Source organism: Rhinoraja longicauda, chromosome 16, assembly GCF_053455715.1.
Source record: "Rhinoraja longicauda isolate Sanriku21f chromosome 16, sRhiLon1.1, whole genome shotgun sequence".
In the NCBI taxonomy this organism is placed as follows: Eukaryota; Metazoa; Chordata; class Chondrichthyes; order Rajiformes; family Arhynchobatidae; genus Rhinoraja; species Rhinoraja longicauda.
Genome location: NC_135968.1, coordinates 27,894,368 through 27,920,621, shown reverse-complemented (window position 1 = coordinate 27,920,621; position 26,254 = coordinate 27,894,368). Strand labels below are relative to the sequence as shown.

The following is a 26,254-nucleotide window of genomic DNA, read 5'->3' as shown; positions in this document are numbered from 1 at the left end:
CTCCATGAATTCAATGTCATTGCCATTGACATTGCCATTGCCCCTTAAAATCAACTTCCTGGAAGGATGTTGTAAATTCACCGGGACTAGCTATATAAACACTGAGATTATAAGAATACGTCAGCATTCTGGGACAGTGATTTAATTTCTTTTCCAAAACCCTTTCTCCATCCATAATGCATACACCAAGAGTGGGAGTGGATTCAATGTTCTCCACTCATCTGGAGGAGTGTAGCTTGAAAAGTACACAAGCAACTCAGCACCATTCATACGCTGCCTGCTTACGCGGTACATCACTCAAGGCTTAAATAATATACTCCATCCACCACAGTATGTAGGATCTACAGAGTTCACTGCAGTATCTCCTGATACAAGATGTAATTTGACCTGGGGAACAAGGACTTCAGGCATATGTCCTCACGTACTCACTCACAGTACCTCCCAAGTCACATACCTTCCTGATTTATTCAATCCTCATAACTGGATCAAATCCTGGAACTCGAGCCAACTTCACCGAGAGAATATATTCTCCAAATGTATTGCAATTGCTCACTACCACTTTTACAATGCCAGTTATTTGTTGGCCTTGTCATCAACATTCACATCATATGAACTTTTTTTTAAATGTCATGATTCTGTAAAAAAAAAAAACCTGCATCAATTTATCAGCTTACCATTATCTGTGCAACCTGGTGTTTCCAAACATTCTGCCACATGCCACCGAGGCGTTTCTATGAGCAGCAAGGAAAAGGGCATTTGACAGATTGGGCAGTGGCCAGCGTGGACCGGTTTGGAGTTCCTGAGGGTATATTTTCCACCAGAGTTTTTGGATTGCTTGAGTGGGGTTGAAGGAGCGCTGTGGCTGGGGCTGGGGGTGGCGGCTTGGTCGTGTGTGCTTGATGCGGAGGGGCTGAGGGGCTGGGGAGAGAGCGGATCCTGCTCCTCAGCCCCCCCAGTGTGGCGGTTCCTGCCTCTCCTCCTCCTGCTCCTCGTCCTCCTGGACCGCAACGGATCAGCCGCCCTTCTGCTCGCCCCTCTCCGCTCGGCTTTCCCCCGCCTGGCAGACTCCGCCGTCGGGAGGCCGCCGTCCTCGTCGTTATTCCCAGGACGTTTCAGTTGGCCCACACATTTATAATCCCAAATATCCTCCTCATTCTCCATCGCGCCGCCGCTCTCCAAAGCGGCGGGCGTTCAAACAACAAAATGGCTAAAACAAAATCCGCATATTCGACACGATCTCGTGCACGACAAATTTAAAAATAAAACGTATTCTAACTGCTCGGTATGTGTTGGGGGGGGGGGGAAATATTCGTGTTATTAAAGTGTGGGGTTGCGAAGTGTGTGGGGTTGTGAAGTGTGGTTTGCAGTGGCGAATGTGGGCCGGGCCGGGCTGGGCCGAGCAGGGCGCTCGCGCTCACTCACTCACTCACTCGCCGTCGCCGTCGCCATGGCTGCCGCGATGGCCGCTCAGGCCGAGCTAGAGGCCGCGCTGCTCACCGCCCACAACCCGCCGCACAGAGAGCGGCTCATCCGCCAGCACGTCGAGCGGGTCGACGGCGCCGACATCACAGTCCCCGAGTTTGACGAAGGTGAGTTCTCCCTGTCCCCTCCCCCCAAAACACACACATCGACTCTCAATCAGGAAGGAAGGGAGCTCGGCTCGGGTGTAAGGAAGGGCTGTGTGGTTCTGATCTGTAGGGAGGGAGGGAAGGAGGGACCGCAGATGCTGGTTCACACCGAAGATAGACAAAATGCTGGAGTAACTCAGTGGGACAGGCGGCATCTCTGGAGAGAAGGAATGGGTGACGTTTCGGGTCGAGACCTTTCAGACAGTAGTACAAAAAATATTAATACAAGAATTTAATTGGACTGGCAACTTTCTCGAATAACGCAGAGACCAATAAACATCCCCCCTCCCCCTGCCAGCAGGCTACAAGACGAATAGATGGATAAATATGCCACCAATTCGTCCCCGGCCTGGGTTTAGAGCAGGGGCTGGACAAGAGGTGCGGCAGCACTGAGGAAGTAACATGTTGAGACAGTGTTTAATTTAGGGCAAGTGCGTGGTGCTACTTTGGCAAGAGAATGAAGTGTTGGTTTTAATCTTTCTGAGACGAAACAGCCACCAGTTTTCTTGCCTGTAATCCGGTTGGGATCATTTTTTTTAAAAGTCAAACCCCCCAGAAGATAATTAATTGCGCTTGCAGTTTTCTGCCCAGTCAAACATAGTGAAATTATGGGGTAATGGAGACTTACAGTACAGTACATTCCCTGTTCAGGCGTAACATTTTGTACATTCAGTGTTCAGCATTAGATTGTCCACTAGCACTGTTATGACATCTATAAAAAGTTATATCAGGGTCAATTATTTGGCAGTGTGCACAGAATCCGCAAATATCTGCTGGAAAAGTACATCGTTAAAGGGGAGAAAAAACAGTAACAGCTGAAAATGTCGTGATGACGACTTGTATTGAAATGGCCATAAAAGGTGAAATGGCACACAGGAGGTGGAATTTCAGTGGGTGGTTCTTAATAATTTCAGGCAATATTGCTCCCTCAATACTATCATTAATTTGAGTCATTCGACTGATCTGTTTTTACATCTTACAATGGTTTCAAGTTATCTTACTGTTTAAAAAGTATGTATATATCGCCCTAACTGCTAGTTTACTATCTAGTTGTATTTTAATCCCTAACAAATAACATAGATGTTTGGCTTTACCAGCATATCTAGCAGATATCCCAAAATTATTGCTGAGGGTTACGGTGATCGCCATTTAAATATTCTCCTGTGCCTTTACTTTCTGATTATAAAATAATTTTGTATAGTTTATAAATGAAAGTATAAACTGGTACAAATCCTCTGCAACACATACCATACTCGCGGGAAGAGAAATGAGAAATAGAGTTAATGCTTCAGTTTAATGACCTCTGATCAGAAGTTATCCCTCGATTATTAAAAATGCCGAATATATTGACTGATAGAAGAGTGTAGGATGAAAAGCATTAGTGTGCAAATTAACAAAATAACTGCTGAAAGAACTCAGCTGGCCAAGCAGCATCTATGGAGGCAAAATGGATGGTTGATATTTTGGGTCAAGACCTTGCAGTTTTAATTTTTCAAATAGCTGGGTGTTTTTAGTATTTTCCATATATTATCTGTAGTAGATAGTTTCAACGTTTTTCCAACAAAATTAAATATTTTAAATGTATTTTGGCTTAAGACAGTGTTTGAAATCGTTAACGTGCTTTACCAAGTAAAAACTATATTCTAGAGCCAGACATAATTTGGTGAAATATTTCCAGTATCATCAGTTTCCAGGTCCATGGGTGAACGATTTCAACTGAAGTACTGATGATTTCATGGTTCCTGAGAGTTCCTATTTAAATGTTGTTGATCAGTTATTCAAATATTGGAAATCTGGAACATAAGGAACTGCAGTCGCTGGATTAATAAAAGGCACAAAGGGCTGGAGTAATTCAGCGGGTCAGGCAGCATCTCAGAATAGATGATGTTTCAGGTCAGAATCCTTCTACAGACTGATTGTGTTGGGAGGGTGGAAGAGGGGGAGGGTGGAAGAGGGGGAAAGCTGGAAAAGAACTGGCGGCATGACTAAACCTGTCAAGTGATAGGTGGATACAGGTTAGGGGAGGGGGGGTGGTTTGACATTTGATTGGCCGATGGTTGGACAAGGACTAGAGATGAAAAAATAAAAAGTGTGAGATAAAGATAACCATCTGCCAATCAAAACCCTCCTTTATATTTCTAAGCTGCTGCTAAATTTATTTCCATCATCTTTTTCAGGAGTAAATTCTAAATCATAATTGGTATTTATTTATTATTGTCACGTGTACCAAGATACAGTGAAATGTTTTTGTTTGCATGCTATCCAATCAAATAAGGTAATACCATACATGACTACATTCATGCCTTGCACAAGTGTAATAGGCACAGCAAACAGAAAAATACAAGAGCACAGAATATAGTTTTCAGCATTGTAGTGTTACACCTCCAGAGAAAAGGTTCAATACCTGTAATGAGCTAAGTTGGAAAATTGGGACTGTATCCGAGATCATGGAAGTACCATTTGGAAGTCTGCTAGCGGAGGGGAAGAAACTGTTCCTGAGTCTGGTAGTATGTGCTTTCAAGCTTCTGTATCTTCTGCCTGACGGAGCAGGGAGAAATGGGAGTGACCGGGATGGAAAAGTTCCTTGATTATATTAGCTGCTTTCTGGAGGTGGGGAGTCTGGTCTATGTGATCAACTGGGCTACATCCACAACACTACAATTTCTTGTGGCTTGAGCAGAACTGTTCCAAAACCAAACTGTGTTGTAACCCAATAGTAGGCTTTCTGCAGTGCATCTGTAGTTTCTTCTGTCATTGCTCATTGCAGACAGGATTGATTTTCTTCTTCCCTCTGTGTTCACCACTTTTTCCAATCATCGTTTTCCTGGATTTTTGAGTTTTCGAATCAGGCTGTGATGTAACCAGTCAATATGCTCTCTACTGTACACCTGTAGAAGTTCAAGAGAGTATTTGTCAACATACCGAATCTCCACAATCTTCTAAGGAAGTAGAGGCTTTGATGGTCTTTCATTATAATTACGTCAATGTGTTGGGTCCAGGACAGATCTTCAGCCAACTGCATGCCCAGGAATTTAAAGTTTTTGACCGTCCAGTCGATGAAGACAAGTTTGTGGGTACTCAGCCTTTCTTTTCTAAAGTCAGTTGCTTGGTTTAACGGACATTGAGAACAAGGTTGTTGTTAAGGCACCATTTGGTCAGTCTCCTACACTTTATATACTTTACTTCCTACACTAAATTGAGTATGGTATCAAGTAATTTTCTGACCTTTAGAATTTATTTACCTCTAGCAGTGACTATTTATAAAGGTAGCTTTATAATTCCGAGTAATTTTAAATTGTTGTGCTCAGTGATTTTGGATCTGACTAAGAACCCCATATTTTTCTTTCACAAAATGTTGTGGTTGATAGTTTTGATGAAATTTTGGTTGAGCTTTACTGAGCTGTAATTAATTACATTTTGTGTATAAAATTCATTTATGAATAAACAAAAATCACTTAAAAGTTCGTCAAACTGATTTGGAAAGTTTTTTGCATGGTAAATGAGCAAAGCTCAATTGACGGTAATAGTTTCAAGAATATCTTAAGTCAAGCACAACATAGTCTAGTGACAGACACAAATTATCAGGATCGTTGGTTTTTGAAGTGATTAATATTTATACCTGCACAACAAAATACTTATTACATGATGGAAATTTAAAACGAATAATCTTTAAAAGCACAAGTGGCAATTCTGTAATGGTTTAAACGCAGCTGGTTTAACTACAGAAAAACAGATGCCCAGAATTTGTAGACTCACCACTCCTAACTGCGTTATCCTAGAATAGACCTTTAGGAAGCAACTTTCTGGACAAAGCTGGCTCCATCATCTGATATTTACAAACATAAAAAAAGATATATATTCAAAAATTAATATACACATAAAAGGTTTTAAAATTTAAAAAATACATGTAAACAAACAAACAAAAACAATCGCATTTCAAAGTATTTAATTATTTTTAAATAAATACTATTCATTTAATTTGTTTAATTCAGAAATATGTAAATCACATGAAATGTTCCAATCTTCTTTCCTTTGAATGTAGTTAATAAATTTATATCACCTAGGGAATTGCATGAAATTGGCATCTGTTGATGGACTCCTATGCAGAAGAATGTTACCTCCATATTTGTGACATTGATGAAGAGAAATATCTGCAGTTCCATGTAGAATTCCTGCATTACGTACAATGTTCCCAACCACGAGTGCATTTCAATTCAAATGAAATACTTCTTATACAGCACCCTGACAGGCATACATTTATAATCCTACTTTTTAAACACATATTTAAATGAGAAATATTGTTCAACACTGTTCATGCCAGTGTGGGAATTTTTTTTCTGATGGAAAGACTGGAATTACATTTTGAGCATGTCAGTCTCATTCTCCAAAAGGATTAGACGTTAAAGATACAGCACAGAAACAGGCCCTTTGGACACCGGGTCCACACCAACCAGCAATCACCCCGTACACTAGCACCATCCTACACACTAGGAACAATGTACAATTTATGGAAGCCAATTAACCTACAAACCTGCATGCATGTCTTTGGGATGTAGGAGGAAACTTAGAGAAAACCCACAGGGAGAATGTATAAATTCCTTTTCAGACAGCATTGAAGGTCAGGATCAAACCCTGGTCTCTGGTGCTGTAAGGCAGCCACTCTACCACTGGGCCACCCCAAGTTCTAGTGCATAAGTGGCACCGTGTACGTCGAACATAGTACATTGAACAGTACAGCACAGGAATAGGCCTTTTGGCTCACAATGTTTGTGCCGAACATGATGTTAAACTGATCTCATCTGCCTGTACATGATCCATATCCCTCCATTCCTTGCACGTCCATGTTCCTATTTAAAAGCCTCTTAAATGTTACTAACGTATCTACCTCCATCACCACCCGTGGCAATGCCTTCCAGGCCCCCACCACTCTCTATCTTAATTTAAAAAACTTGCCCCGCACATCTCCATTCAACTTTCCCCCTCTCACCTTATAGCTATATCCTCTGGTGCTGGACATTCCACCGTGGGAAAAAGGTTCTGACTTTCCCAATCTATGCCTCTCATAATTTTATATACTTCTATCGAGTCTACCGTCAATCTCCGAAGTTGCAGAGAAAAGTTTAGCTGCGTTAGGTAATCACACAGAGGTGAAGGGAAGGAGAGTGTATCCTTTCTGACTCAGGATCCAAACCTTAAAGCGTTGATAGCCACTGAATATATCTGACAGCTCACTCCCCATAAAGATGTACGTTCCGTGGACTCTGCCAGAAAATATGACTTTGAACATGAGGAACATCTTCCAATAGTCATACATCACCTATGTGTTGACTGAGTGAAACCCTTCTCTGTTGAGGAGGTTACATAATTAAGTAGGATTCTTATGGTTATGAATGTTGGCAATTGCACTCGCAGCAATGTTAACAAATCCCACTGATAAGACAACACCCATGTCTCACCAAAACTGAAGTATGTAAAATTAACTCTCTGCAAATAGAGCATTTGGGTGACCTCTCACTGCGATACATGACAGAGGTATGGTATGACCACTTGATGTAATCCCCTAGTGAGGGAATTCAGAGTCAATATAACCTTGACGTCAAAACTGTAGAGACAACTAGTGAACCAGCTATTTTAGATCTAGTGTCTAAAAAATTAAGTAAAAGCAAACACAAAGGTATAAAAGCAGGGTTGGCTACAGTGAATTGGGAAAATAGGTTAAAATTTTAAACAGTAGAAAGCAATGGCAGACTTTAAAAATAATATTTCATGATTTTCAATAAAGATTTTTAGTTGAGAAATAAGGATTTAATGAGAAGGACAATCAATTGCAGCTAACCAAGAAAGTTAACAATAATATCAAAAATGAAAAAAAAGGCATATCATGCCGCAAATATTAATGGTAGGAAAAAAGATTGTCACCCGTTGGTTTCTAAAATTTGACATCAAACAGGGACAAAATGAGAGTTAGCAAGCAAGGAATGTAAAAACACAGCAAGAGCTTGTAAAGTGTATAAATAGGAAGAGAGCAACTAAGGAAAACAATCGTCTCTGGAGGATGAGGCTGACGAATTAATAATGGGGAACAATGAAAATAACAGAGATTTTGAACATATTTTTTAGTCATGAGAGTTTTGCAGCATGGAAACAGACTCATTGATTCAACTCGTTCATACTGGCCAATATGCGTTCCTGAGCTAGTCCCATGTGCCTGCATTGGCTTCATATCTATATACTAAAACTCTCGTTTGTTTGTTTGTTCCTGAACTACAGCCAAAACGGTACACGATAGCTCACCCATTTTAGATCCACCTTACTCACCATCGTCCCTTTGGTGCTAATGGAAGTTTCATTGAAATCGGTGTTATATTTTTTAAGTTATTCACATTTTAAAGTTTAAATCTATCTCCAAGGGACGGGGAAGGAGGGAGGATAAGGGGGGTTGAGGGGGATGGGGTGGAGGGGAAGGGGAGGGGGTAGGGAGGGGATGAAGGAGTGGGGTGGAGGAGGGGAGGGGGGGAGGAGGAGAGGAGGAGGCCGGGAGAGGGGGGAGGAGAGGGTGCTGCACCAATGCAGGAGAGGCAACCCTAGGGTGGAGAGGGGGGGGGGGGAGAGGGGAGTGGGGGGAGAGGGGAGGGGGGGAAGAGAGGGTGCTGCACCAATGCAGGAGTGGTTTGGGCCCAACGGTCCACTTGGTCTAGTATCTTTCTAAACCTTTCCTATCCACAATTTTTTCCAAATGACATTTAAATATTGAAATCTTATCAGCCTCCAACACTTTCTCTGGCACCTCATTTCATACATTGACCACGTTCTATGTCAAAAACCTGCCCCTCAGGTCTCCTTTAATTTTTTTCTCTTCCCTAAACATATGCCTTCTAGTTTTAAAGTCCCCAACCTTGAGAAAAAGACTGTGACTTTCCACCTTACCCATGTCCCTCATGATTTTATAAACTATTTAAGATCACTCTCAGCCTCCTTTGCACCAGGAAGTACAGTCCCAACGTCTCAAGTTTCTTCTTATAACTTAAGCTATCCAATTCTGGCAACATCCTTATGAATCTTTTCTGCACCAAGTCTAGCGTAATCACATCCACCCAATAGTACGGTGACCAGAACTGCACATAATATTCCAATGCAGTCTCATCAACATCTTGCACAGATGTAAGATGACATACCCAGGATGATGTACCCAGGATCCCGTTCGATGAAGGCAAGCATGCCATACATCTTCTTCACTACTTTGTCTACCAATGTTGCCATTTTCAGGGAGCTATGTACCAATACCTTGAGGTCTTTCTGTTTTACAATACTCCCCAGGACCTGGGCATTCACTGTGGTTGTCCTGCCCTACTTTAACTTCCCAAAACACATTACTTTGCACCTGTCTGAGTTAAATTCCAACATATATTATGTAGGTTAATTTGACTGGGTAAATGTAAAAAATTGTCCCTAGTGTGTGTAGGATAGTGTTAATGTGCGGGGATCGCTGGGCGGCGCGGACTTGGTGGGCCGAAAAGGCCTGTTTCCGCGCTGTATATATATGATATGATATGATATACTATTCTTTTGCTTACTTCCCCAGTGCTCCAAAACCTGTTGTAACCTTGGACAAATTTTCTTGCCACGTATATGTTCTCATCCAAATCTCTAATACATATGACAAAATAAATGGACCCACCAGCACATCACTGGCCATCTGCCTCTAATGTGGAAAAGCAAACCCACCAGGACTGTCCTATCAAACCAATTTTGTGTCCAATTGGCAAACTCACCCTAGATCTTATGTAATCTCATCCTCCAAACTAGCCTACCATGCAGGTCCTTGTCAAAAGCCATGATAATATCCATGTAGACAATGCCAATTCCCTTGGCACCTCTTCAAATAACTCAATCAAATTCGTGGGACACAATTTTCCATACATAAAGCTATGCTGACTATACTAATCAATCTTTGTTATTGCAAATACAGATAGATCCTGTCTTTCAGAATCCCCTACAGTAACCTTCCTCATCACTGATGTTAGGCTCACTGGTATGCAGTTCCCTGGCTTGCTCTTGAGATCTGTTTCAAAGTGCAGAATATAGTATTATAGAGATATTGATACTGAGAAAGTGCAGATAAAAAAATGCAAAGCCACAGTGAGGTATGTTGGGAGATTGTAATGTCACCCGTAGCATATGAGAGAATGTTCCATAGTCAGAACATCAGGTCAAAAGCTACTCCTTAATCTGGTGGTTTATGCTTTCAAACTTTTTAAATCTTTTGCCCGATTGGAGAGGGAATGATCAAGGTGTAAATGGTTCTTGATTATGTTGGCTGTTTTTCCGAGGCAACATAAAGTGTAGATGGAGACAATGTTGGGGTGGAGGGGGGGGTGTGGTCAGGGAGGAGGCTGTTTTGCATACTGGACTGGGCTGCATCCACAACTCTGCAATTTCTTGCAGTCTTGGGCAGAGCTGTTGTCAAACCAAGTTGTGATCATCCCCTTAGGATGCTTTTTACAGTGCATCTGTAGAAGTTGGTAAGAGTCGTTGGAGATATATGCTGAACTTCCTTAGTCTTCTGAAGAAGTGGAGGTGCAGGTGTGTTTACTTGGCTGCAGCTTCAATGTGGTTGAACAACTTGTTGGTAATGTTTACTCCTAGGAACTTGAAGCTTACGACTATCTCCACTTCAGCACCATTGATGCTGACTGGTGCATATACACCACCTTTTTTCCTGAAGTCAATAACTAGCTCTTTCATCTTGCTGACATTGAGGTAGATTGACACCATGTTACTAAGCTCTCTATATCCTTCCAACACTCCGTTTCATCAGTATTCAAGATCCGGCTCACCACAGTGGTGCCATCTGCAAACTGGTAAATGGAGTTTGTCACACAGTCGTGAGTGTAGCAAATGTTGTGATCTCCCGATATGCATAAATTGTGATGTTGTAGCGACCATAGAGAGTGGTCCTAGTCGTCGAATCCTCGGATTAGCCAGCAAGGTCACGTGTGGGTGCGACCGTAGGGATTGGTCCAGAGAGCGACACCGCTGATTGGACAGCGTGGTCATGTGCGCTTTTGGCGCCCGAAAAGAGTTAGTTGGGAGACGTCTTCGAAGAGAACAGTTAGTTTTAATGGTTGTCTGTAATCTTGTTAAGAAAACTTTGTAATCGAATATTGCTGTCGCAATAAACTTCTTCAACAAAGAACAAGTTTCCAGACTCGCCATATTGGTGACCCCGACGTGATCTGGCCGATCACCGACCATGAGTGAACACGACGCCTCGTTTTTGGCTGCTGCGCCCGGCGCACTGGAGCTAAGCGCAGTCAGCGTTCACCTTCCGTCGTTTTGGACACATCAACCACAATTTTGGTTTGTCCATACCGAAGCCCAGTTTCACTTAAGAAACATCTCGGCAGATGCGACGAAATACTACTACCTCGTCAGCGCTCTACCGCCGGAGACGACCACACGGGTGATGCGGTTCATCGTCAACCCTCCCGCAGAAGACAAGTACGAGGCCATGAAGGCACTGTTACTACGAACCTTCGGGTTCAGTAGGCATGACCGAGCTAAGAAACTTATGCACCTACCGGATCTCGGAGATCGGCTGCCGTCCGTTCTCATGGCTGAGATGTTAACGCTAGCAGGTGAACATACGGATTGCCTCATGTTCGAGCAGGCATTCCGAGAGAAGCTTCCCGAGCATTTCCGCGGTCCACCACAGTGAAAGGTCTGCAAGAGTTCGTAGGCATGGTTAACTTCTACCATAGGTTCGTCCCGGCAGCAGCGCGGGTCATGCACCCGCTCTTCCAGTGCCTTGCGGGTAAATCTGTAGAGTTGATATGGACCCCGGCCACCATGTTGGTCCACCCGAGCGCCTCCGCCCCCACGGCCCTGACGGCTGATGCGTCTGACGTGGCGGTGGGTGGGGTTTTGGAGCAGCGGGTCGGTGGCCTTTGGCAGCCATTGGCGTTTTTCAGCCGGCAACTGATTTCGGCTGAGCTGAAATATAGCGCCTTTGACCGAGAGCTTCTGGCCCTCTATTTAGCTGTTCGTCATTTCAGGTATTTCCTTGAAGGCCGCCCGATGTGGCCTTTACGGACCATAAACCATTAACTTTTGCTTTTACCAAATTGTCCGACCCATGGTCGGCCCGCCAGCAGCGGCACCTGACTACCATCTTCGAGTTTACCACCGATGTCCGTCATGTCGCTGGTAAGTTTAATGCCGTTGCTGACGCCCTGTCTCGGCCTGCTTTTTCCCCCATTTCAGCGGTGGACTGCGAGGTGGATCCCCAGGAGCTTGCGGAGGCACAGCTTCTGGCGGATACCGCCTCGGCATACCAGTCCACCACTTCGGGGTTGAAGTTGGCTCAGGTGGCCTGCGGGCTGGAGGGCACAAAAGTCTGGTGTGATGTTTCCCTTCCCCGTCCCAGGCCGGTAGTGCCGCCCTCCCTTCAGCGCCGGGTGTTCAATGCCATTCACGGGCTGGCGCACCCGTCCATCCGCTCCACCTCTGCCTTAGTAGCTGCTCGGTTTGTGTGGCATGGCCTGCGTAAACAGGTAGTTGTTTGGGCCCGTTCCTGCGTTCCCTGCCAGACCGCTAAAGTCCAACGCCATGTCCAGCCCCCGGTACAGGAGTTTGAGGTCCCAGCGGTCCGTTTTTTCCATATTCACGTGGATTTAGTCGGACCCTTGCCTTCCTCCCGGGGCTACACCCATCTGCTCACGGTGGTGGATCGGTTCACCTGGTGGCCAGAGGCTTTCCCATTGTCAGATACCTCTGCTGCCTCTTGTGCCAGGACCTTGGCCCTCCATTGGGTGGCACGTTTCGGGGTTCCGGCTGTTATTACCACCGACAGGGGGCCACAGTTCACTTTGACCCTCTGGGCCACGCTAGCAGAGCTGTACGGTTCCCGGTTGCAACACACCACAGCGTACCACCCCCAGGCTAATGGGCTTGTGGAGAGGTTCCACCGACAACTCAAGGCGGCCCTCAGTGCGAGGCTGGAAGGCCCGGACTGGGTAGACCAACTTCCCTGGGTCCTTCTGGGCATCCGGACTGCTCCTAAGCAGGATCTCGGTGCTTCGTCCACGGAGCTAGTATATGGCTCGCCACTTCGAGTACCCGGAGATTTGCTTCCGGACCCCTCCGGCCAGCTGCCTCCAGTTATCATATCATATATATATACAGCCGGAAACAGGCCTTTTCGGCCCTCCAAGTCCGTGCCGCCCAGTGATCCCCGTACATTAACACTATCCTACACCCACTAGGGACAATTTTTACATTTACCCAGCCAATTAACCTACATACCTGTACGTCTTTGGAGGGTGGGAGGAAACCGAAGATCTCGGAGAAAACCCACGCAGGTCACGGGGAGAACGTACAAACTCCTTACAGTGCAGCACCTGTAGTCAGGATCGAACCTGAGTCTCCGGCGCTGCATTCGCTGTAAAGCAGCAACTCTACCGCTGCGCTACCATGCCGTCAGTCTTAGCATCTCTTCTGGCACGCATGGGTTCCCTGGCCCCGGTTCCGACTTCACGTCATGGGTGTCCCATGGTACTCGAACCGCCTGCCCTGAAGGACTGTGAGTTTGTATTTTTGCGTAAGGATGCCCATCGTTCCCCGTTGCAGAGGGTCTATGAAGGGCCGTTCCGGGTTTTGCGTAAGGGGACGGTCACCTTCACCTTAGACGTGGGCGGCAGGAGTGAGCTCGTCTCGGTGTCCAGGCTTAAACCTGCGCACTTAGGCCGGCCTCCGGCAGTTCCGCTCAGTCCAGGACCCCCCGCTCCGGCAGTTCCACCAGGTCCGGAATCCCCTGCTCCTGTGGTTCAGGCTGCCCCTCTCCTTACTCGTTCTGGTCACGAAATCCGGCTCCCTGCTAGGTTCCGTACCTCGGGTTCTGTGGGGGGTCATGTAGCGACCATAGAGAGTGTTCCTAGTCGTCGAACACTCGGATTAGCCAGCAAGGTCACGTGTGGGTGCGACCGTAGGGATTGGTCCAGAGAGCGACACCGCTGATTGGACAGCGTGGTCATGTGCGCTTTTGGCGCCCGAAAATAGTTAGTTGGGAGACGTCTTCGAAGAGAACAGTTAGTTTTAATGGTTGTCTGTAATCTTGTTAAGAAAACTTTGTAATCGAATATTGCTGTCGCAATAAACTTCTTCAACAAAGAACAAGTTTCCAGACTCGCCATAATGTACAGTTTTTCTATGTTTGAAGTGTCTCAGTACTTGAAACAAAGATCACACCTGCAGAGAGAGCAGAAACAACATAGGTCTTTTTGGCAATGCTTTTTTACAAAGGTGTCACTCAATAGGTAACATTGCTCCTGCATCATGCAATAATTGCAACATTTGGGCGATGGATTCCCTCAATGACAAGCACTGAAGCCGTGAATGTGTGTTTACTAAGGAGATTGTATGGGGCAACCTTGGCTTATTTTTAGAGAAATATCTGCTGGCAGAGATGGTTTTGCGTGGGTGATCACCTAGTCTGACTTTACTATGCAGGCTGGTTAAGATATTGTGGGTCTTGATCTTCATTTGTTAGGTTTAGGTTTATTATTATCATGTGTTCAGTGAAAAGCTTTGTTTTGCATGCTATCCAATCAGATCAGATAAATACTATACATAAATACAATCAAGTCAAACCCAAGCACAATAGATTGAGCAAAGGGGAAGCTACAGAGTGCAGAATATAGTTCTCAGCGTTGTAGAGCATCAGGTCCATAGACAAAGTCCAATGTCCACAAAGGGGTGGAGGTGAATCAGACAGTACCCATAGATATATATCTGAATATATGACAAATATTTATGTCATATATTCAGACTTATCTTTCTCTTCCTGTAGGATGAAAGGTTGTCGGGCTCCTTCAGCTGTTTTTGTGCATTGCTAAATTCTATACCATGCAAGACATGATGTAATTCACTTTCAAATGAAGTATTTGCAAGGCAAGTACTTTAGTGCAGCCCCAGACTAATGGAGAAATTGGAATCACATTTTGAATATGTCATTGTCATTCAACAGGATTCCAGTATTCAATAGTCTGTATAAGAAGTAATTCCAAATTCACTCTGATCTTGCTAATTTAGCAATAAATGATACACTTGAAGAGATCTCACTATTGGGTTCATACTTTAATGATAGCAATGAAAATAACTTAGCTAATTATGTCTTTCAGATGGATACTAAATGTGTTTTTCCTTTTTAATCTAAAAGTGGGTGCATTACATGAACCAGCACTGACAGCAATTTTCTGAGATTACTTTCATTTTCAAAGCAGAAACCAAAAGATACTTCTGCTCCAGGACTTGCCACCGGAGGAGAAGAATGCTAAGAGTCATGCCGATTATAAATATTTATAAAAACTTTGAAGACCAAACTTAATTAGGGAAAGATAGACAGATAAAGGATGGAGTAACTCAACGGGTCAGGCAGCATCTCTGGAGAAAAGATCTGAAGAAAGGTCTCGACTCAAAACGTCCTTTCCTCCAGAGATACTGCCTGACCCGCTGAGTTACTCCAGCATTTTGTGTCTATCTTCAGTGTAAACCAGCATCTGCAGTTCTTTCTTACACATACCTAATTAGGGAAAACTAATTTGTTTACCCAAGCAGGAACTTACAGTTTTTGAGAGATATCATTCAAAGCCTAGAAGTTGAAGCCTGCAAAATGACCTCCTTGGGATTGACCGTATGAAGTTAAAAGTCAAGAGCATAGGCCCATTTTAACTATGGCCGTTAGTTACACACGCCTTTGAGTGACAATTCTATGTAGGAACAGTGTTAACGACTACTAATATATATATATTCGGATGTCGCCTGTCCTGCTGAGTTACACTAGCTTTTTGTGTCTATCTTATATTCATTTGAATATTCATTGTTATCTGATTTTGCCTCTATTTTTCTAAAAGGAGGTGGAACCCTAATGTATCCTAATATATCAGGCAAGGTATGAGGTTGACCTGCCTTCCAAACTTATGTAAGAAAGGAAAAATTGTGCAGCTAAACAAAAGGAGGAAAAAGCAGTTTCCATCACAAACAGGTGGTGATGAGAGACACGCAGGAAATGGGCTGCCAGCAATTAATGGAACAGGTGCTGCCTATCCCGAGCATTAACCCATTCCTCAGAGCTGAGCGACTGCACCATTTGCCTCAGTTCATCCAACACCAGCCTTTTCCAGGCAATCTCATCATGCTGAGCTGTAATAGGCAAGACATTGCTGAAATCACATCAGAATACCAGCACATCAGCGAGCAGCAGGGGTTCACCAGGCTCCCAGCACTTTCAGTAATGCATCTTGATATGTATCATCCTGAGCACAAAGGTACCAATGTATAGCTTTTTGCAATTAATAATTGAATTGGCAATTATTATACTGTAATACTTTTGTGAATTCTTTTTTAAAGTTGTGACTTCCTAGTTGTTCGGCCAGAGCAAATATAGGATAGTTGTGAATTGAAATACATGAATGCATTATGTAAGGATCGTGTCAAAAACATGACAATCATGACAATAATTCTGAAGATGCTGATAATTTCCTTTAATATGTATTTTAATATAAATTTACTGTAATTGTTTCATGCATATTCAGTGCAATGAAAAATACAAATACAAAATACAAAATACAGATGGATCTTGGGGTCCATGTCAATAACTCCCTGAATATGGCAACATTAGACAGAGTGGTAAAGAATATAGTATGCTTGCCTTCATTGGTCAGGGCATTGAGTAGAAGAGTCAGGAAGTCATGATGCAGCTTTATAGGACTTTGGTTTGGCCATATTTGGAGTATTGCGTACAGTTCTGGTTGCCCCAATATAGGAATAATGTGGATGCTTTGAACAGGGTGCAGAGTAGGCTTACCAGAATGATGCCTGGATTAGGGGGTATTAGTTACAGGACGAGATTGGACAGATGTTGATTAATTTCCCTGGAATGCCAGTGGTTAAGGGGTGACTCATAGTAGCATATAAAATTATGAGAGGCACAGATAGGGTAGGCAGTCAGAACCTTTTTTTTCAGGATGGAAATATGAAATACTAGCATGCATAGCTTTATGGTGAGAGAGGCAAAGTTTAAAACAGATGTGCATGGCATGTTTTTCGCACAGAAGATGATGAGTGCCTAGAATGCATTGCATGGGGTGATGGTGGAGGCAAAAAAGATAGTGGCATTTAAGAGATATTTTTACAGGCACGTGAATATGGGAATGGAGGGATATGGATTACGTGCAGGCAGATAAGAATTGGTCTTGGCATCTTGTTCAGAACAGACATTGTGAGCTGAAAGGCCTGTTCCTGTGCTGTACTGTTCTATGTTCTAATTACTTGTTTATTGGGTAACATTAATTGTGCTTTGTAAAAAAATATATCGGCACAATATAGCATCCTTCAGATACATTCATAAATTTGCTTGGACCCATAAAATGTATGATCCTTTAATATGAAGAAATCTAAAGGTGTTCTTTTAGATGTAAGTTTTTCACTTAGAGGTAAGTGGTTAATGTTGGAACATGCCGCCAGGGGAAGTGGTGGAATCAGACAAAATTACTATATTTAAGAGGTATTTAGACGGACACTTAAATAGGCAAGACATAAAAAGATACAGTACTAGACAGGCAAAAAAGGGAACATTTCTGTGTTCTACACTCAATGCTTCTACAACTCTATGATTTGTATACCTGACCAGTGCAACATGGATATAATCTTTCCTGGATAATTGTTTTGGTATATTTTCATCATCTTGCTATTTTCAGTGTCAGCAAATGTTAAATAGTATCTTTTGTGTCTTTTATTGACAGGTTTGGAATGGATAAACACTGATGGCCCTCTCCACTTGCACACTGACCTTAGTGGTAAAGTGGTGGTGCTAGATTTCTTTACTTACTGCTGTATCAACTGCATGCACTTGCTGCCAGATCTTCATGCTTTGGAGCAGAAATATTCTCATGAAGGTATCATTCTCAATGGATCTTCACTAGTGATACGTGAATTAATCAGTAATATAAGTAAAGTTACTGACCTGTTAAAGTATATGGCTTATTCAGGGGGGTGTACAAGGACTAATATGTTTTTACAGTTATTGTGATTGTTGTGGCCACGTGTCTATAATTTAAATGGAAATTCATGTACAACTGGAATAGTTTTACTATTTATAATTGCAGTTTATGGGTATTTGAATGATTCACCCGCACCTCGACTAATGGCCCCAGCATTCTTGGTAGGCAGTTTAATGTTTTTTTGTTCTCTGGAAATAGTCTTTAAAATTAATGGCTCTCACCACATCTTGCATTTTGGAAAATCATAAAATATCATGGTGTGAAATATCAAACTCAAAAATAATACCTCCAGCATTGGGACCCTATTTGCTTTGAATTTTCAATGAGGTGCAACTATATTAGATATTTTACTAAAAATAAATTGTTGAATTGCTGAACCTCATACTTACATTTGAATTGTAGATAAATAAAATACTTGGTTTTAGTTTCTCATTGATATCATACATACATTCATTTGATTTTATAAAGTGTACAACATTTAACTATAACAACAAAAATTGGAGTAAGTTGCAGTGTGGTGGTCTGAAAAGAAAGATCAATCAGTTTCTGTCAGGTACCACTGAAAGAACTTAGAACAAGAGGGCACAACAACATGCCCTTTGGCACATTTCCTTTAAATTTTCACCTCTCAAATTAAAGCTATCCAATATAGTTGACATTTCCATCCATTTTATAAACTTCCATCAGGTCTTCCCTCAGTCTCTAAGGCATCAGAGAAAACAATCCAGTTTGTTTATTTGCAAAATAAAAATGTTTGCGTGCCATCCAATCAAATTATACTATGTAGGAGTAAATCAAACCATACATAAGTAGTGCTAAGAGAAAAAATACCATTGTGCATAATATAGTGCATTATAGTTTTACAATTACAAGGTGCATAAATGAGGTACATTGGGAGATCAGGACTATACCCTAGTTTAAGAGAGGACCATTCAGTAGTCTGATAACTGAGGTTGATGCCTCTCCTGAATCTGGTGGTTTGTACTTTCAAGCCTTTGTATCTTCTGCCCAACAGGAGAAGGAAAAGAGGGAATGACTGGGGTGAAAATGGTGCTGATTGGGGGAGTCAATGGGGGAAGGGGCTGTGATGGACTGACCTATCTCCACAACTCTTTGCAATTTCTTGCGATCTTGAGCAGAGCTGTTGCCAAACCAAGCTGTGATGCATCCTGATAATTCAACTTCCCATGATAGCTTATAGCCTCTAATCCAGGCAGCAACCTGGTAAACCTCTTCTGCATGCCTTCCAAATCTGTTAATCCTTCCTGTCAAGGAGCAACCAGAACCACACACAATATTCCAAATGCAGCCTAACCAGAGTTTTATAAAGCTGCAATATAACTTTCTAACAATTGCTTGTCTGTTAAAAGCAAATATATCGCATGCATTCTTTGCCATTTTGTCCATTTTTGTTGCTGCTTTTAGAGAGTTATGGACTTAGACCTCAAGAACCCTCCCTACATCAGTATTGCTACAATTATTGCATACTTTTCCCTTACATTTGACCTCCCAAAGTGCCAACGGCCCACTTGCCTAGATTAAACTCCACCTGCTATTTCTCCTCCCATTTCTGTAAGTGATCTATATACTTCACAGGTAGACACAAAATGCTGGAGTAACTCAGTGGGATAGGCAGCATCTCTGGAGAGAAGGAATGGGTGACGGTTCGGGTCGAGCCCCTCCTTCAGACTGATGTCAGGGGAGTGGGCGGTACAGAGATAGATAGAATGTAATCGGAGACAGTAAGACTGGTGGGAGAACTGGGAAGGAGGAGGGGATGGAGAGAGAGGGAAAGCAAGGGCTACTTGAAGTTAGAGAAGTCAATGTTTATACTGCTGGGTGTAAGCTACCCAAGCGAAATATGAGGTGCTGTTCCTACAATTTGTGCTGGGCCTCACTCTGATAATGGAGGAGGCCCAGGACAGAAAGGTCAGCTTGGGAATGGGAGGGGAAGTTAAAGTGCTGAACAACCGGGAGATCAGGTAGGTTAAGGCGGACTGAGCGGAGGTGTTCAGTGAAACCATCGCCAAGTCTGCGCTTGGTCTCGCCGATATACAGGACTTGACACCTGGAACAGCGGATACAGTAGATGAGGTTGGAGGAGGTGCAAGTGAACCTCTGCAACACCTGAAAAGACTGTTGGGGTCCTTGGACGGAGTCGATGGGGGAGGTAAAGGGACAGGTGTTGCATCTCCTGCAGTTGCAGGGGAAAATACCTGGGGAGGGGGTGTTTGGGTGGGAAGAGGCGGCGTAAACGGAGGAATTGGGATTAGGAGATAGTCTTTACAGGAGACAGGGTGGGAAGAAGTGTAGTCTAGATAGTTACGGGAGTCAGTGGGTTTGTAATAGTTGCCAGTCAATCTCCTTGACCGCAGTACCAGCAAATTTCCGTCTACTAACACTCTGCCTATCGGAGCTGGTCCTTACCCTTAACACCCCAGCGGTATGAACATAGACTTTTCTAGCTTCAAGTAGCCTTTGCTTTCCCTCTCTCTCCATCCCCTCCCCTTCCCAGTTCTCCCACCAGTCTTGCTGTCTCCAAATACATTTTATCTCTGTGCCGTCCACTCCCCTGACATCAGTCTGAACAAGGTCTCGACCCGAAATGTCACCCATTCCTTTTCTCCAGAGATGCTGCCTGCCCCGTTATTACTCCGGCATTTTGTGTCTACCTTCGATTTAAAGCAGCATCTGCAGTTCTTTCCTATATACTTCACAGTCCGCATCTCCAACAAATTTGGTGTTGTCTGCAAAGTTACTTATCAACCCATCTTCATTTATGTCCAAGTCATATATATATCTCAAATGATAGAGGTCGCAGCACAGATCCTTGTGGAACGACACTGGCCACACATCACCAGCCAGAATAACACCCTTCCAGCAAAACCCTCTGTCTTATGTGGGTAAGCCAGTTCTGAATCAAAACTCTCAACTCACCATAGATCCTATGCATCTTAATCTTCTGGATCAGCCTACAATGAGGGACATTGTCATAAACCTTACTAAAATCCAAGTAGCTAACATTTACTGTCCTAGCTTCATCAACCACCTTCGTCAGCTCCTCAAAAAAGCTCAACCAAGTTTGCAAGACAAGATCTGCCCCACACAAAACCATGCTTGATTAGCTCATTTTCCTCCAAATGCAATTACATCGTATTATTATAAATATTATAAATATTATTGTATTATATATTACATCGTATTATTATTATAAATCCTCTTCAGTGGCTTCCAAAGTACATATGTGAGGTTTACCAGCCTATAATTTCCTTAGTTATCTTTATTTCCTTTCTTAAACCAAGGAACTGCATTAGTTCCTCTCAAGTCTCCAGGACCTTGCCTGTGGCTAGAGTAAGGATACAAATATAATTGTGAAGACCACAGCAATCTCCACTCTTGCCTCTCTCAATAACCTGGATTTTTTTCCCATCAGGCCCTGGTGAGTTAGACATAGTTATAGAGCTACATAGCATGGAAACAAACCATTCGGCCAACCGTTCATTTTATTTTCTTTAATCCCACTTGCCAATGACATTTAATGATCCGTTTAGCCCTTCTAATTCCCCGTTTGAGTTATTTCTTACTTTAGTTTCCTCAAAGATCCTGACAGATTTCATTTTGCCAAACGTTACATATGTTTTCTTTTCTTTTTTTGACCAAATTTATAACCTCTCCCATGATCCAAGGTTCTCTAACCTTCCCGTCCTTGTCCCTCCTTCTCACTGGAACATATCGGTCCTGAACTTTGATCAGCTGGCCTTTAAAAGACTCCTTCAAGTTGTATGTGTACTTGCCCAATTACAGCTGCTCCCAATTTACTCACCTGGCTCCTGCCAAATAATGTATCAATTTACAATCCCTCACCCCCCCACCAATTTAGTACTTTCCATCAAGGTCCAGACTTTTTCATATTCATAACTATCTTAACACTTCCTGGAATTGTGATTACTGTTCCCAAAATACTCTTCCACTGAAATGCCAATCACTTGGCCAGTTTCCCAATACAAGATCCAGTGTGGACTCTCCTCTAATTGCTATATCAAGAAACTCTCCTGAATGCACCAAACAAACTGCCTCATCTTAGCCTCTTGCACTAATGAACTCTCAGTCAGTATTGGCAAAGTTAGTATCAACCACTATGACAACCCCTTTGCTTTTACATCGTTAATCTGTCGACATAGTGGTTCCTTTATCTCCCGTTGGCTATTGGGAGGTCTATAACATAATCCCATCAGACCCAATGCAGCTTTCTTATTTTTGAGCTCTACCCATATTGCCTCAGTGGAAGAACTTTTATTACTACACGTTGTCTCAGGACCTGACTGGATACTTCCTGTCACTTATCACTCTTGTATAGGATGACTGATGTGATTTCCACTTGTATTACAGCAGTACATATTCCTGAATTCACCCTTTTAATCTTTTTACTTGTAACCTCTTCTCAGTCGTGCCCTGACCCCACCATTGATTGCAGATTTCACATACATCCAGAGATGCGCCTGACCCACTGAGTTACTCCAGCATTCGATTTATTCACAAAATGCTGGAGTAACTCAGCAGGTCAGGCAGTATCTCGGGAGAGAAGGAATGGGTGACGTTTCGGGTCGAGACCCTTCTTCAGACTTCAGAAGAAGGGTCTCGACCCGAAACGTCACCCATTCCTTCTCTCCCGAGATGCTGCCTGACCTGCTGAGTTACTCCAGCATTTTGTGAATAAATCGATTTGTACCAGCATCTGCAGTTATTTTCTTATACTGAGTTACTCCAGCATTTTGTGTCTACTGCAGATTTCCCATATCTACATTTGCATTCTCCACAGCCCCATAATCATAATAGCTGTTGACACATCATGGTATAGCTCTTCAGTGCACCATTAAACATGCCAATGTTTTTTTAGGTCTATTAGTTTAAACTCTTTATTTGGGCGAAATTCTTGAGGGAAAATAATTGAAATTTTAAAACATTGTAGAAATCATTCTAAATCTTATGAACAACATGATAATTGGTGTGTGTATTCCCAGAGTGGTGCTCTCTCACTACAAAATACCACCTTTCAAAAGTACCTTTCAACACCACATTCACAAATAGCAAATATTACAATACGATATGATACCATAGAACTTTATTTATCCCAGGAGGGAAATTGGTCTGCCAACAGTCATAAAACACAACAAGGTACATGAAACATGAAATTAAAGTGACAAGTGGAAAGTCCAGGATTGGGGATGTGCAAAGATTGGGGAGAGGGGGAAGGGGAGGGGGGGAGGAAGAGGAGTCTAATCTACCCCACGACAGAGGGGGAGAAGTTGTTCAGTTGCAGGTTTCTCATGAGTTTTCAGTGAAACGCATTCCCGACTTGGTAATAAGATATAATGCATTGTCAGACAAAATCTTCATCTATTTCCTTTCACTAAAGTTTTCCCCCGTTATCGAATAGTACAAACTTTTGTAACAACTGTGATGCATATAATAATAATAATAATAATAATAATAATAATAATACAGTACTGAATAGGTGAGACTTCAGTGATGTTTTGAATGTGGTGAGTGTGGAGGAGTCTCTGACGGTTTGAGGTAGTGAGTTCCATAGGGTGGGAGCAGCGATGGAGAAAGCCCTGTCCCCCCAGGATCTGAGTTTGGTCCGGATGTTGGGGGATAGGAGATTGGCAGCAGCAGAGCGGAGGGTGCAGGTGGGAGTGTGCCTGTGGAGGAGGTCGGTCAGGTAGGATGGGGCCAGGTTATGGAGGGCTTTGTAGGTCATGAGGAGGATTTTGTACTGGATTCTCTGGGGGATGGGGAGCCAGTGGCGTTTGTAAAGGACGGGGGTGATATGGTCACGGATCGGGGTGTGGGTGAGTAGACGGGCAGCGGAGTTTTGAATGTATTGAAGTTTACTGATGATTTTTGAGGGTGCGCCATAGAGGAGGGTGTTGCAGTAGTCCAGATGGGAGGTGATAAAGGCGTGGATGAGGGTTTCTGCAGCTGTGGAGGAGAGGCATGGACGGAGATATATCATATTGTATATATCATATACAATGATATATTTTATCACTACCCAAATTGACAACCAATTCTAAAATTACACGGAGCTTAATGTCATGCTTAAATATCATTTAGAAAATATATGTTAATATTAATTGCTAGTAAGAAATTCAATCTTAAAAGTGGAGGCATGGCAGATTATGAGTTATTGAATAACAATTCAAATGTAGTGGTAGTTTTTTAATATAAACATGTTCCTGATGTGCTTGAATTTCCATAAAAGGTGCATATTGGTAGAATAAAAGGACTTCACGGTATTCATAACAAGCAAAAGATTTGGCATTGCCAAAATAATTGTATAACTTATTTCCATAAAGCCAATAAAGTAATCAAACTGATCAGGTTAGGTGACTCAGCAAACATTAATATGTGAGACGAGTAAAATATCAGAAGAGGGACTGCTGACCATCCAAGTTGCTTGCAACTTTATCTCAGACAACTTGGTGCCCACAACACTAAAAATAGACAGCATGCATTTTGTGGTCAACTGAAGATATTTTAAAGTAGGATAACCCTTTAAGTAGGGAAACAAAGTGCAAGGTCATGAATTGTAAGGAAAAATTGCATAGCAAAGTATAAAGAAATATATGAAAAGATGGTGAAAAAATGTCATTGCTCTAATTAATTTTACATCTCGGACTAAGGGAGGACTTGGCTGTGCATGTTTGTAATTAAAATTGGAATATACAATTATTTTTAACCAAATCCTAAGTATTAAATTTATGAGTGTATAATAAGGGTGGCAATATTCTTGCATGGAAAATGCTACCCAAATCTCAATGGCCAGGCAAATTTGCTACTAAAACGCTATTTTGACTTGGATATGTGTGTAGGATAACAAAGTGTAATAATAGAATGCAGCACAAAAAAATACTTAATTTGTAGTTTCCACTTTAAATAGGATAAAACATCCTTTTTTTTCAAATTCCCTATAGATTTGCTCTGTTTTGTAAGATCGTTGTCCCTGATGTGAGGTTTTGCATGTGTCTAAATTCCTGCAGATCCGATCTGCTTCTGTAGGATAGCAGAAGGGAACTGCTAAATTAGGAAAAGGCTCCATTGATTTTATCAATCAAGTAGTCCTAAATATGATCCATCGACACTGCTATCAGTAACACAAGATTACGCTGTCTTAACGCGCCTTAAGATGCCAACCATGCCAAGTAAATAACTATGTATCCTGCAGATTAAATTATTTTTGTGGATGTAATGCATGTAATCGGCTTTTTTGTTTGTTTTGAATCTTCTAATTGACTAAATGGTAGTTCATTATTTTAATTTTTTTAATATTTTTAATCGGAAAAACTATTTCCTTGTAACCTCCTTGCAGTAATTGGACATCGTGGCTCTTAAGAACGCAGTCTATCAGTTTCACTGCAACACATTAATTGAAATTGACAAGTAATCACTCCTATTGACATTAAATAATGTAACAAACATACAGCCTCTAGTATTTAGCTTGCAGTAACAAAAATAAATGTATAGCTATTAAAAAAGCTTTTTTTTAAATGCCCGCAGGAAAAAAAACTTTGTTATTGCAAGTCTGAAACTTCTCCAGCCCCAACCCTATTTTCCCCATTGACGCAATTGTTTTATAACACGGTTTTCTACAATGCAAAGATTTCTTAGGAATGCAACCGTCACATTATAGCAGCACAACAATAAGTTACTTTTGCTATTCTTTCAATCACATTATATTAATTACTTTTATTTAAAACAACTTTGTTTTTTAACTCACTGTATTTTACTATTATAATTCTGTTTATATCTGTTCCAGATGGACTGGTAGTTGTTGGTGTCCATTCAGCAAAGTTTCCGAATGAAAAAGTTTTTCAAAACATTCAGAGTGCTATTCTTCGCTATAATATTACACATCCAGTTGTAAATGACGCTGATGCAAACCTGTGGCATGAACTACAGGTGACATGTTGGCCAACACTTGTAATTCTAGGTCCAAGGGGAAATATGCTGTTCACCCTGGTTGGAGAAGGAAACAGAGAAAAGCTTTTTTCCTTAATTTCGGTGACATTGAAATATTACAAAGAAAAAGGCAAAATTAAGGATCAAGGAATCAAACTGAAATTATACAAAGACTCTTTGCCACCTTCTTCTTTGCTTTTTTTGGGTAAAATTGCAGTGGACAATTCTACTGGTAACCTAGCAATTGCTGACTCTGGCCATCATAGGATTTTGGTAATAGAAAAACATGGACAAGTTCGTTACTCCATTGGAGGTAAGACTCTAATCTGATTTTTACATTAAAAGTAAATATATGTTTTCATTGATCAAGCATGCTAGCAAATATACCACTTCTAAGCAGAGTAGATAAATTATTATTCAATAATCAAATGATAATACATGCTGTTTGTGGAAATACAAATGGGGGATATGAAATAAAATAAATTCTGCAAATACACCAGAGGTTAATCAACATATGAAAGAGTTGGTAGATTAACATGCAATGAACAGTTATGGTGAGAATGGGTTTTTTTTGGAAGCTAACTCCTACTGTGCTCTTTTAATACT

General features: G+C 42.2%; 2 protein-coding genes across 2 annotated transcripts in view; one reads left to right on the top strand and one right to left on the bottom strand.

Annotated features, from left to right (window-relative positions):
* dclre1a (DNA cross-link repair 1A (PSO2 homolog, S. cerevisiae)) overlaps positions 1 to 1,760 on the bottom strand; it is a 48,680-nt gene extending 46,920 nt beyond the window's left edge. The window contains exon 1 of the mRNA XM_078413469.1: positions 675 to 1,760. Coding sequence (XP_078269595.1) covers positions 675 to 1,161 — 487 coding nt within the window. The 5' untranslated portion in view covers positions 1,162 to 1,760. The remainder of the gene's footprint in view (positions 1 to 674) is intronic.
* The window catches only part of nhlrc2 (NHL repeat containing 2), an 80,563-nt gene continuing 55,682 nt past the window's right edge, over positions 1,374 to 26,254 (top strand). The window contains exons 1-3 of the mRNA XM_078413470.1: positions 1,374 to 1,589; positions 17,429 to 17,581; positions 25,506 to 25,961. Coding sequence (XP_078269596.1) covers positions 1,448 to 1,589; positions 17,429 to 17,581; positions 25,506 to 25,961 — 751 coding nt within the window. The 5' untranslated portion in view covers positions 1,374 to 1,447. The remainder of the gene's footprint in view (positions 1,590 to 17,428; positions 17,582 to 25,505; positions 25,962 to 26,254) is intronic.